The sequence below is a fragment of the Thunnus albacares genome, chromosome 9 (assembly GCF_914725855.1).
Source record: "Thunnus albacares chromosome 9, fThuAlb1.1, whole genome shotgun sequence".
Classification (NCBI taxonomy): Eukaryota; Metazoa; Chordata; class Actinopteri; order Scombriformes; family Scombridae; genus Thunnus; species Thunnus albacares.
Genome location: NC_058114.1, coordinates 30,701,254 through 30,713,952, shown reverse-complemented (window position 1 = coordinate 30,713,952; position 12,699 = coordinate 30,701,254). Strand labels below are relative to the sequence as shown.

At 39.4% G+C, this 12,699-nt stretch overlaps 1 protein-coding gene across 2 annotated transcripts in view; it reads left to right on the top strand.

The window, feature by feature from the left end:
- The window catches only part of si:ch211-51h4.2, an 86,630-nt gene that overhangs the window by 66,768 nt on the left and 7,163 nt on the right, over window positions 1-12,699 (top strand). For both annotated transcript variants that reach the window (XM_044360580.1, XM_044360579.1), the window contains 3 exons: window positions 9,526-9,568; window positions 11,541-11,655; window positions 12,482-12,584. In XM_044360580.1, the coding sequence (XP_044216515.1) occupies window positions 9,526-9,568; window positions 11,541-11,655; window positions 12,482-12,584 (261 nt within the window). The remainder of the gene's footprint in view (window positions 1-9,525; window positions 9,569-11,540; window positions 11,656-12,481; window positions 12,585-12,699) is intronic.

Below are 12,699 nucleotides of genomic sequence, written 5' to 3'. Positions count from 1 at the left end.
TACACCTGACTACATGTTAGTAGTCCTACTTTCAGCTGTCACACATAATAATCATGAAAATATACAGCCACTCCTGGATAAAATTTGCGCGTTTTGTTGCATTCTAAATGACATGTCAACACAATTTCACCAAATATTTGTTTAATTAAAAAAATGTGTGAATTTGGCATTGGCAAATACTTAGTGACACCTCCTTTGGCAATAATCACAGCTAGTAAACATTTCTTGTCGCTAGTCTTTATTTTTTTCCGTAAGAATCATCTTTTTTATTTCTATTATTATAATATAATAATAGGAACATAATTGGCATCATGTTTCCTGGGATGGCGTTCTCTCACCTCAGAGTCATGCATTGTTTCAGTCATGGCAAGACATCACTGAATCTAGTGTGGTAAGTGGATCAACGCTGAGGCAGAAGAGAGGAAATACTTTAGTAACTTACACAGAGGAGAAATTTGCAGTGAACGCTCAGCTGCTCACTTTTATATGTTAAAAATACAAACCAAAGAAAGACAGAAAAGAGTGATATTGTCATGAAGAGATTAAGACACTCAAGATGCTCCTGCAAGAAATACTTCATGGACAGGAAAGGAATACCGGGAGCCAAATGTGTCAATTCTAATAATAATCACCACAGTACTTACTAGACTAGTCCATCAGTCTGTGTTGTTATAAACTGTAGAGCTCTAGAGAAAACTACATTCAAATCTGAATTTAAACTAGGTGTGACAACTGGCTTTGACAGCAGAGTGCACATGGCATCTCTCGTAGCTTCACCTCCAACATTAGACCATGAAAACATGCCCCACTCTCCTCTTTCCAGTCCTGCGAGAGCTGTAAAGTTATCCTTGTTCACCGGGATGGATGAGGACGAGCCTTGCATGCTTTAATTCAGATCAGTACAGGAGTCAAATGTTCCAGTACTCTGCACAGTCTGAGAGATGTGCCGCTAAAAGCTCTTCTCAGAGGTCAAACAGCAGCAGCTTGCCCTGAGGCAGCCAGCTGTCAGCAGAGTACAGCAACAGGTGCATGAGTTCCCAGCCTGTTTCCATGCATATTTCTGTCAAAAGCTGAAATTAAAGGACAGGTTCACAATTTTTCAAGTCTGTCCTAAAACAGTAGTCAGGTGCTCATATGAATCATCATTCAGTCATCATTTAACTGTGTGTGTGTGTCTACCCTAACATAAGCCTCTAACATGAGCATGTCTAGCTAACTAGCTTGTTATCTACAGTAGTAACGCTGGTTATCAGGTCAAACAATCAAGAGTCGACAGTTTGCACGAGCCAGAGTGCAAAATTAAGAGCAGCACATCCTTCAAAGAAGCTAACTGGGATCTTTCAAACTACTTACTGGATTTTAGGGGTTCATCCATTTTAACTTGGACAAACTCAACCATTTGTCTTCATCCTCAAAATCTCTTCTCAAGTAAAAGTATTGTTTGAAAATACTAACAATAAAGCATAAACCTAAAAATTAAAAGACATTTTAAAAATGTCTTATATTACTATTTTTATAATATTGCACCAAAATACTAAGGCTAACTGACTTTACACTGCAATACAAGAACAATGCTGCTCCTTTATTGTCATGTCCACATGAATCATCAACTGGTGAGGATGCTGACTATTTGCTTTAAGCTTTAGCTTCAGATCTTTTTTACATATTTACAAGGCTCTGATTTCATGTACATAGCCATGAAATGCAAATGCCTTTTACAGGTTTCTGATTTTCATAGTCAGGTGGAGATGGAGTATTTATCCAACCCACAGAGTTAATGTTAGTTAGATAGCTATGGCTAATAAAATCTGCCAGGGATTTTTGGCATTTCAGCCAGGAATCCTGCTTTTGTCTACTCTTATCTGAAATCACTATTAGTTTCACAAAATTACAACACAGTTTTAGTAGCCTGCATTATAAACTGCATTATGTGAAGTGCTTACAATTTAATCACAATCGATTAATCTCACAGAAGGCAGTAACTGAATGTTTTCACACACATACACTGTTGAAATATGATAATGATGCTATTTTGGAACTTTCCTCACATTTTTTTAGATATTTTAAATCTGTCCCTATCTGTTGTGAGAAAGTAGAATTTTTTCCATCATTTCTGAAGCTTTCTTCCTTCCACAACATTTGCTCAAGTCCAGCAACGTAGCTCACCCCTGACTGTATGAAGCCTATTAGCTTTGGCAATTTGAAACACCAAAAATGAGGCACACAGTGCTGTTTCTTTGCTTGTGCGTGTCTTTTTAATTAGTTTCGTCTTGCTGGTCCCCTTCATCTGACAGCATGTCACAACCAAGAGTATAAAAACTACCAGCTAAGCAGCTGCCGTAGTACAGCAATGGAAGAGAGGAAGAAAGTGAAATGGAAAGGAAGGAGGGACAAGATATTAGAAAGTGAAGCACATGTACTTTACATTATGCAGTACAGTAACTGTCACTGTCTTGCGATATGTCAAAATTTTCTTACCGGCCACCGTCAGCCCAATAACCGGCAATCGCTGATATATTTGTGCCAGTGGATGTGCAGCCAGTGCGGGGGGGGGGGGGCGGGTCCCTATAGAGGACATCGCCATTTTCAGCTAATGCAATCATGAAAGAGTTTGTTGTGAAAAAGAACACAAAAATCCCCTATCTGGGATTATTTTGGTTTGGTAGCACTTATTCACCAACAAATAGCCTAGACTGTACATACATTGGACTGCCATTGTGCACTGCTGCTATAGCTACAGCTATCTGGCTAATTTAATACTCTCTGTTCCACCAGCGCAACATTTCTCCATTCTCTCTATAGAAGCAGCTGAGATTGTCAGTAAAATGAGAATAGCTGGTCCACCTTAAAGGTCAGTCCAGCTTAAGTGAGCCTGATCAGTGTCCAGACCGTATTCGGGAAGCACAGGGGAGACGTTGTGTTACTGACTTTGGGGCAAACCCCCTTCATTTTAATCAGCAGGTGGCAAGCAAGACATGGGAACTTTGCTTGGGTCTTAAGGAGTTGTAGCATTTATTCCCTGACAAATAGCCTAAACAGCACACACACTGCACTGCTACGTTCACAGTTATACTGCTAACCTTATACTCTCTGGTCGCCGGCCTCATTGTCACACACATGCTCTCTCTTGACCACACACTCACACACACAACCTACACACTGAGCTATTCCTTAAAGGACCTACGCTACTTGTATAACACATTTTAGTTCTAATAGTGAATTAGTTCAAATCCCTTCAATATTGATATACGATCCAATCGGCACAAGCCTATCCCCTACACACCAATACACAAACATGATAAAATGTTAGTATAGAGTATAAAGTGTTAGTGCAGTGCCCCAGGAAGTTTAGTAAATATACAGTAGCAGATGTAATTCTTTTGAAGGTCGGTTGCTTCTTCCAGTGTGTGTAGACTCTTTCCTAGAAACATGTAAGTATTGTCAACATTGTGTGACAATTTCAAGTCCAGTAAAATAATATGAGATGCCATCATGGATTGATTTATACTTTACAACATTTGCATTTTTATGTGTTATGTTCAGTTCAACATATCATATCAAACTAGGGTTTAAAGAAGGTGAAAGCCGCTATAGTTACTATTATTATTTCAGTCCTGTTATCTCAAGATTGATTTAGTTTTCTTCTTATCTCAGAATAACAAATTAATTTTCTCTGCATGATGGATTAACTGTCTTATCTCAAAAAACAATATTCATTTACTCAAATTACATGAACACTTCCAAATCTAACTAATGAACACATTGTATCAGGTTGTTTAATCCATACACGCTAACAAAAATGTCAAGTTGCAGTTTTGAGGGAGCTACATGTTCTAGATAGGCCTTGTATCGAAATCTAGTACTTTTATACCTATCTAATACCTTTATTACTTCAGTTATGTGCTGTAACTTTTTCTTTGCATATAGTGGTTGTATCCACTGGTTGCCTGGCAACCACATATTTGTTTTTTGATTAGCTGCTGTATCACAGCAGCATGGTGGCCTGCACCTGCCTTTTTGGTTAAGTGATGCATGGTTGCATCACACCAAGAGCATATAGAGTACACAAAGAGAAAAGAAAAGATGATGTCAAGGTACCAAATTCAACTCAAGACTGAAATTGTCAAGGGCATCAGGGAACTGACCCCAGAGGAGAGAAGGAAGGAGCTCAGGAGAGAGATGTTTAGAGAGTTGAGGGAAATGGAGATGGAGCGCAGAAAGAGAGCATCTCTGGAAGTGCTACAAAAGTGCAAGAATGAAAGAGAGGAAAGAGACAGAGAAACTGAGAGATGGAGAAGGCAGAAAGAAAAACATGAGGAGGAGAGGAGGATGCAGGAAGCTAAACACAGAGAGAAGGAGGAGAGGAGGAGGCAGGAGGCTAAACACAGAGAGGAGGAGGAGAGGAGGATGCAGGAGGCTAAACACAGAGAGGAGGAGGAGAGGAGGATGCAGGAGGCTAAACACAGAGAGGAGGAGGAGAAGAGGAGGCAGGAGGCTAAACACAGAGAGGAGGAGGAGGAGAGGAGGATGCAGGAGGCTAAACACAGAGAGGAGGAGGAGGAGAGGAAGATGCAGGAGGCTAAACACAGAGAGGAGGAGGAGAGGAGGATGCAGGAGGCTAAACACAGAGAGGAGGAGGAGGAGAGGAGGGGACAGGAGGCTAAACACAGAGAGGAGGAGGAGAAGAGGATGCAGGAGGCTAAACACAGAGAGGAGGAGAGGAGGGCAGATGAGCAAATGGCCCTGGAGAGACAAAAACAAGACCAACTGAAGATAGATAAGCTCCAGTGGAAATGGGTAATGATGGTGGGGGAGGAGCCGGTCACAAGTCTTAAATTCAGTCTGAGTGATCTGGAAAAGGAACAGCAGAGGAGGCACAAGGAGGCTGAGCTTTGCCATCTGCAAAAAGTGGAAGACAAAGCCAGCTTGAAGTGCCTGACTTCTAAGCTGCAGGGCAAGGAGCGTAGTAAAAGAAAAACTCTGAGAGAGCAGAAAACAGACTGTGAGACTGTTGAAAAAGAGATCCACCCACACGGCTCCACCCACCCACCTTCTGCTGAAAAAGCAAGCCCCAAGACTGAAAGTATGTATCTCATTTGTATCCACTTGTTTCACATTGCATTTTACTACTTATTTAATTTAGCAACTTTTTCTCTGCTCATCATCTTTTTCTTTCCCAGCAACAAAAGCAGCAAAATCCCACAAGTCCCTGCTGAGGCTACAGGAGAGACTGAGATTTGAGTTCTGGTTTGAGAAGTACCAGGACCAGAGTGAGAGGAAGAAGGAGGCTCACAGGCTCAAAGCTGAGAGGCGCTGCGCAAAGCGGGCTGCCTGCAAGGAGAGCCGCTGGAGCAATTTGTCTGAGTGGTTTGACTGCTACACCGAAGGATGCACCATGTCCAGAAACAGCATCCTCAAAAAATCCATCTTCTGAATGTAAATGTGAAAGGATGTTATTGATGTTCATGAGCTAGTATAATAAAACTGTGTTGCATTGAACCATTTAAGTTGTAGTTTTTGCATAGCACAGGTATTGGTTAATATGTGCTTAAATATACGATATATAATACAATATATAAGTGTTGGATTTTGATTACTTTGAAGTTGAATGGTTAAAGCAGCCCCATGAATACAGGATAGAGCAGAGTATTCAAAACTAAAAGGAAAGAGGCTCAATTGTTCTGTCATTCCTGAGCTCAACAGACATTTCTTCAAATCTGACTGTGTTGCCACTGACGTGTGGGGTTTGCAGTAGACTTCTCTGTCAGGGAAATAAAATTCAAACTTTTCACATCATGCAAGTCATGAAGTGACTGTCAAAGTGAACCTCCAATATGTCACAGAGGAGGGTCAAAGTTGTTTAGTAAGTCGCAAGTAAGTCTCAAGTCTTAGCTGTGAACTTCCAGGTCAAGTTTCAAGCCAAGAGAGCCTGGACAGCTAAGTCCACTTTAGCCATGACTCTGTGGACTGCAATGTCGGTCTGTTAGTTGTTTATTCAGACTCTTCAGTCCAGACTTAAATATCTCAAAACTACTGGATGGTTTCCCATAAAATTTTGTACAGACGTTCATGGTCCCCAGAGGATAAATTTGAATGAATTTGGTGATCCTCTTACTTTTCCTCTAGCACCACCAGCAGGTCAAAGTTTTCAATTATTGTGAGAAATATCTTTAAATCTACTGTATGAATTGGCTCTATATTTGGCTCAGATATTTGCAGTTGCTAGGTGATGAATCCTGACGACTCTGGTCATCATCTGACTTTTATTCCAGCGCCACAATGAGGTTGACTTGTGGCTTTGAATGTAATGGCCCAACAACTATTGGATGGATTGAAATGAAATATACACACGTTCATGGCCCCCTCACAATGTATTAATAAGTAACAATGAAGAGTGACAGTGTAGTAAATTTACAGAATTAATGACTGAAAATTTGGAAATTAACTTTTGTTGTTTGTTGACCAGAGTCTTTACATCTGAATGTGGTAATGCAAGGTTTCCCTCTGGTCTGCACGGCCAAATGCATCTTCCCCTCCTCTTTACGTAGCGATTGGCTGTTATCGGATTGATATCTGTTGTCAGTAAAATGAAGAGCTATTTTTTTGCATGATTAACATGATTGTTGTTTATATCAGGTATTCCAACTCAAAAGGTTAAAGTCCAAGTGAAGTCATGAGTCACTGGTATTAAAGTCATAAAAGTCTTTTTTTAATTTTATTAAGTCCAAGTCATGTGACTCAAGTCCACACTTCTGGTATGTTGCATGACAGAAATAGACAGCTGAAGTGAAATAATATCATCAATAGGTACAACTGCAAGTAGGTAATAACAAAAATCCCTCTTCTTTGATAATACAGCAGGTGGTCTACTTAATAATAATAATAATAATAATAATAATAATAATTTAAAAACAATGTTGCTTTACAAAGGCACAGTTTGATATTTCATGTGTAAAAATGAAATATTTCTCTTTATGACAATGGAAGTTGGATTCCTCCTGCACTGAATCCACAGCAAATGATATAGAAATAAATTGATGAGTTTTCAGACTTTTTCACAGAGCAAAATGTTTTTGACTTGACTTGATTGTGACTTGAGGTGACAGGTGGTCTTTAGGACTCATCCTCAATCAGTTAAAGGATCATAAATATCTGTGTAACAAATTTCTAGATGTCGGGCCAATAGTTGAGATATCTTACTGTGGAGTTGGATGGACCTATTGACTTTTGTGTGTGTAAAATGACCATGGTACCACTATGTTCCTGCAGGACACACAATGCCTGTGTAGCAGGTGTTATGCACACGATGTGCACCTGGACTGTTTGCATCATATGCTCATGTTTTCTACATTTCTTAACTTTTGCTTCTCTTCTTCACAGTGAAGTTGTGGGTTCTGTTTGTTGGGCTGCAAAGGAAAGCGGAAAGAAAAAAACTAATGAAACCTACAGCACTTTACAGCAGCAGTAGACAAATGGCCAAAATTAGAGTTTAAAATGGAAACACTGATTCATAGGTTTAGCTGTGGCCTGCCATATGTTTTACTATAATTTGTGCCTCATTTAATATTTAGCACAATATATTTTCCCCTATACTGTACTATTCTTGTATCTACCCAGGAGATCTCTCTGCGGGCTGGGAGCTGGCCGGCCTCTAGAGAAAGAGAGAGAGAGAGCCAGGGTCTATTTCAATTACTCCTAATGAAGCTTAATTAATGTAGAGGGCAGCCCTTTAAAAATAACAATTACTATTATAAATGTAAAAGAACAGAGAGAAGAATTTAGTATGAAAGCAAACTTTAGCTTCGTGATGGCACTGTAGAGCTCACTGGAAGTGTCAGCACAAATTCATAGCATATTTCAGCTCTCCACCTTGTCAGACCAGGTTTAAGTTTTGTTTCTGTGTCTTTATTAGTCATCTATAAATCTCTCTAAACTGACATGAACTACTCCTGTAATAAACTTAAACTTGTTTGACTCCCTCACTCATAATCTTCAACCAGTAGCTAACATTTGCATCCAAAAGTCATTCATGTAAATGATACATGTATTATTTATATTAATACTACATTTATATTGCATACTTTTGATTATATTATGGGATTATGCTATTCAGGCATATTGTGTAAAAATAAGAATTTTAATGTGTTTAATTATTGCATCATTAAAATTCAAGTTATCACTAACTTAATGAAGAGCAAATCAATTCATGAGAAAAAAACGTACTTTATGAATGAAAAGTACAGCATTGCAGCATTATAATATATATGTAAAACTATGGTCACACCATAGTTTTACACCACAGTAAAACTATGGTGTAAAGTTTTACGCTCCACCACTAATCGGAAGATCGGTGGTTCGATTCCCGGCTCCCCCAGTCTGCATGTTGATGTGTCCCTGGGCAAGATACTTAACCCCAAATTGCTCCTGATGGCTGTGCCATCAGCGTATGAATGTGTGTGAATGGGTGAACGTGATTCATAGTGTAAAAGAAACTAGAAAACTAGAAAGGTGCTATACAAGTACAGTCCATTTACCATTTACCATTTACCAGTACACAAAGCCCAGCTCAGCAGAGATTGGGGAGTGACGATAATAAGATAGATATGTTGTAGCCAAGCTTGCTTGATTATGACTCTAGCTAACATCTGGTACAGATGTATGCAGAAGCTGATGATTTGCGTAAGGATATAGAATGTTCCTCATATATTTGATCTGCTCTCTAGTATTAACAAAATAAAAATTTGATCACAAAAAAATACTCTAGCTCCCATTTAACATTTACAGAAAATATTGCAGGTGACAGTTTTTGTCTCTTGGGTGCAGTTTCTTGATATTGTTTTTTGTTAACCATGTGGTTTTCTCAATCTCAGTTCCACTGATATCTTGTATTTCTTTTTGTTACAGTTGTCTGGCTCTGATTTTTTTCTTAAAACATACATTAAATTGCACCATCTTTAAAAAAAGAAGAGATGCAGACATCAGGGATAACAGGGAGAAATTTTTCCATTACTAGCATTAGAACCCCATAATGCATTACTCACTAATTCAATTACTGTTGTCAGGTAGGCTTAAAAAGATGAAATATGACAATGGAAAGGGATTCAAATCATGTAATTTTACTGCCTCTACCTAGGATGATGAATTTAGGGCAAGAAATCGCTCTCATAAAATGGATATTCAGTTCCACACTATTTCCTGGAAATCCTTCATGTTAGCCGTGTTAAATGACATAAAAAGAAATGAATGTAGAACACGGCGAAAAAAAATATTATTTGTACTACATTTTACATTTCTATTTGAGTTGACACAAAGTCTTCAGACCATGTGTCAGAGAGCAAGTAATAACAATGTTGAAAGATTGAGGATTGTATGGCTGGTGCAGGTGGAGATGTTTTCCTTACATGAGGCTGCACACATGGGCATCAGGTTCTGCTTGGGTGATTTGATGAGACTATTCTGTACTCAGTTGACTACCTTTTAGCATATACACTAACATTTATGTGTATGTGTTTGTTTTTCCCTCAGGTCTGAGAAAGCAGGAGAAATTGCAACCATTCCTCTGACCAGGGTAAGACTCTATATTCCTTTTTGTGTGTTTGTGTTAGTGGGAAAGATGCCAGAATTCATTTATGAATTCTGAGGTACTCAGAATACTGAGTATTAAAGCATCTTAGATGAATGGGGAGAAAAAAAAGCATTTTGCCTTCAACTTGTCGATGTCCTGTCACCTGCATGACAGTGAATATATTACATATTTATAATCAAGGTTTGTTTAATAAGAGAACGCTTGCAAATGACATCAGAACATGTCAATGTCATTAAAGGTTTAAATGAATGTTTTAAATGCATTGTTGTGATACTCAACAAGTCCACAGTTTAGACGTGAGGAAGTATCTTGTTAGGTACTATCAAAGCGTTTCTGTTGCATTTTTGATATTCGTCACTCGTCGCTCTGTCGGAACAGTTCCACTTTAACAAATGTATCAGTCCACAGCAAGTCTGAGAGATGTGCTTCAAGACGCTCTGAGTCTTCTTTTTCCCCTTTCTCACGCTTAGTGAAGCATAATCTCCATAGGCAGCTGTTCAAGTCACACAACTTTATTAACTTTATCTATAATGAACGATCAAAGCCCCTGGTTTCACTGAGCATTCCAGTTTCACTATGTACATGTTGAGCTGCGGTGGGAGAAATCAAATACATTTTTTAAAAGAATTTTAAATGCAGTGTTCTTCTTCCTCTTCCTGCCTACTGCACTATCTTTGTCCATTGAATTGCTGGTATTAGTCAGTCTGACTGGTCACTCGCTGACCCCCCACCTCATAAATGGATGTGTTATAGTACTGATGCTGTAACACAGCAATACTGATACTTTCTCATAGGCACAGGCGGGCCCAGGCTGCATTTAGCACTTAATTAATTAAAAAGCCATTCTACAGTACATGTACGTGTGTTAAAGGCCTATGTGTTCTCTGAGAGCCTCATGCAGGGCCAGATAATAGTTTCTGCTGAAATCACCTGCTGTAACATATGATCAGCCTGTATTTGGACTCAATTACATAGGAAGCAGTGCTTATACCTTGTTAACAACTTCTTGGGTTGCTAATGGAAACATGCAGCAATTAGCTGTAGTGGCTGGCCGGGCCTGGTTGACAAATTAATTGGTACTCAAAGATCATACAACAGAGCTAGCCTGGCTTGACCTCTTTAAAGGGTACTGTAGCTCAGGAAAAAACTGAACTAGGCAAGATTTTTATGTAAAAGTAAAAATCCACACATTGTATCAGCCTAATGCACGAAGTGAGGTTTGGCTGATGCAGGTGCAGCTCGCCCTCTGACTCCTTACATGTACAAGAAGTGATGGAGCCAAAGTTAACTTAGTGTGGAACACATTTGGATGGCTAGCTGAGAGTCTGCAGGTCCTCATTCCAACCGAAGTGGTGATTTCACTTATGAGCACAACTTCAAAGAGGGAGCTAATCAGTGGAAAAGCATCAGGTGCTCTTTGGTCTGAACAATAACCTCTGACCACAAGATCAGAGAGTGATGAAAAATGAATTAAACAGGTCCCCACTGCTAAAATGACATAAAGTGGCATATATACGACATATCAGTGGAACAAAAGTCATTTCAGCATCCTGTAATAAATAGATAGACAGACAGACAGACAGATAGATAGATAGATAGATAGATAGATAGATAGATAGATAGATAGATAGATAGATAGACAGACTGAGCAGAGAGAGATGTCACAGAATTAGTTTAAACTTAACCTGTTGATGGTGCTAGAGGAAAAGTCAGAGGATTCATTCTCCGGGAATCAAACATTCCAGTCTGGGCCAAAGTGATGAACTGACCAACCAACAGACCAACACTGGCCATAGAGCCATGCTGCTAGCACTTTAACCGTGCGGTAACCTCAAATCTTAAATAGCTGTAAGATTTTCTAAAGTACAAACCCCTTCCTTCCTTCCTTCCTTATATGCTTCTCTCATTGTCAACACCCGCCTACATCCATCACCCTCCCCACCAATCCATGTAGATTATTAATGAACGTTACAGGGCGTACTCCTGGGTGGCTGAGCTGATCCAGGTGTTTATTGCCATCAGCGTCACTGTCTCTTTCCTGGTGATGGGATCTGCCATGAAGCACACCAGTAAGTATGTCACTCTGTCTTACTGAAAACTGCCACAGAGACAGTTAGATTTTAAGATAAAGTATTTTGTGTTATTTTTACTGTAGTAAAAAGTAAAAGTAGTAATACTAATAACAGAAGAAGGCTGTGTAGTAGTAGTCAGATTAGCAGTGCATAGTGTTATGAGTACTTCAGACAGACTAAAAGTACAACAGTTCATTTAGGTATAAAGTCTTACATGTGTAATGACTGACTGTTGTGTTTCTGTCCATCTCGTTGTCGCAAGAAAAACAACAGTATAGGTCTAAAATTCAGGCCGGCAAAAACGACCTATAGTTAGGTTTACGCCATTTAGTGGCCGTAGTAATTATGAACCAGGGAGGTGACGCAGTTCAAATGACTTCAATATAAGATGACTTGATGAGATGATTTTTTTGGTAGATGGTTAGATAGATAGTGGACTTTGCTGCAGGAGACCATTGTTCTCTTCTCGTTTCCAAACGCAAGTTGGGACATTTTTGATAAAAAAGGGAACGTTGTGGTGTTTACTGTTGCCATGACGATGAAGGATGCTAACTTTAAGGAAGTATAAACCACGTTCCAAGTGATTATTTTAACCCAAACCATGATCTTTCCCTAACTCTAGCCAAACCAGTCACCAACCAGACCGTAATCACAGTGTTGTCACATTTTAACATCATTATTTTTTAACAGTGATTTGTAACAGTTTTGGAAAGCTGGAGTGCATTACTACGTCCTCTAGTAGGCATAAATGTAACTATGGGTCGTTTTTGCCCGCCTTAGTTTTATTCTGTCATTGTTTTATGAGGATGTGTTGTTTTGTCAGTTGATGGTCTGGTGAGCTCGTTGTGGAGCAGCAGACTGGAGTGGCTGTCTAAAGCCTGGGAGCGAAACCTGCCAAACAAACAGCACATCTGCTCAGCTAGAAGGTGAGTATTCACAATGAGTGAGAGGGGAGTGAAAGCCAAGGATTAGGTCTGGTGTTTCACCACCACCACCAACCAAAAGACACAGCGTTTAATGGAAAATGGCAATGTAAAAGAT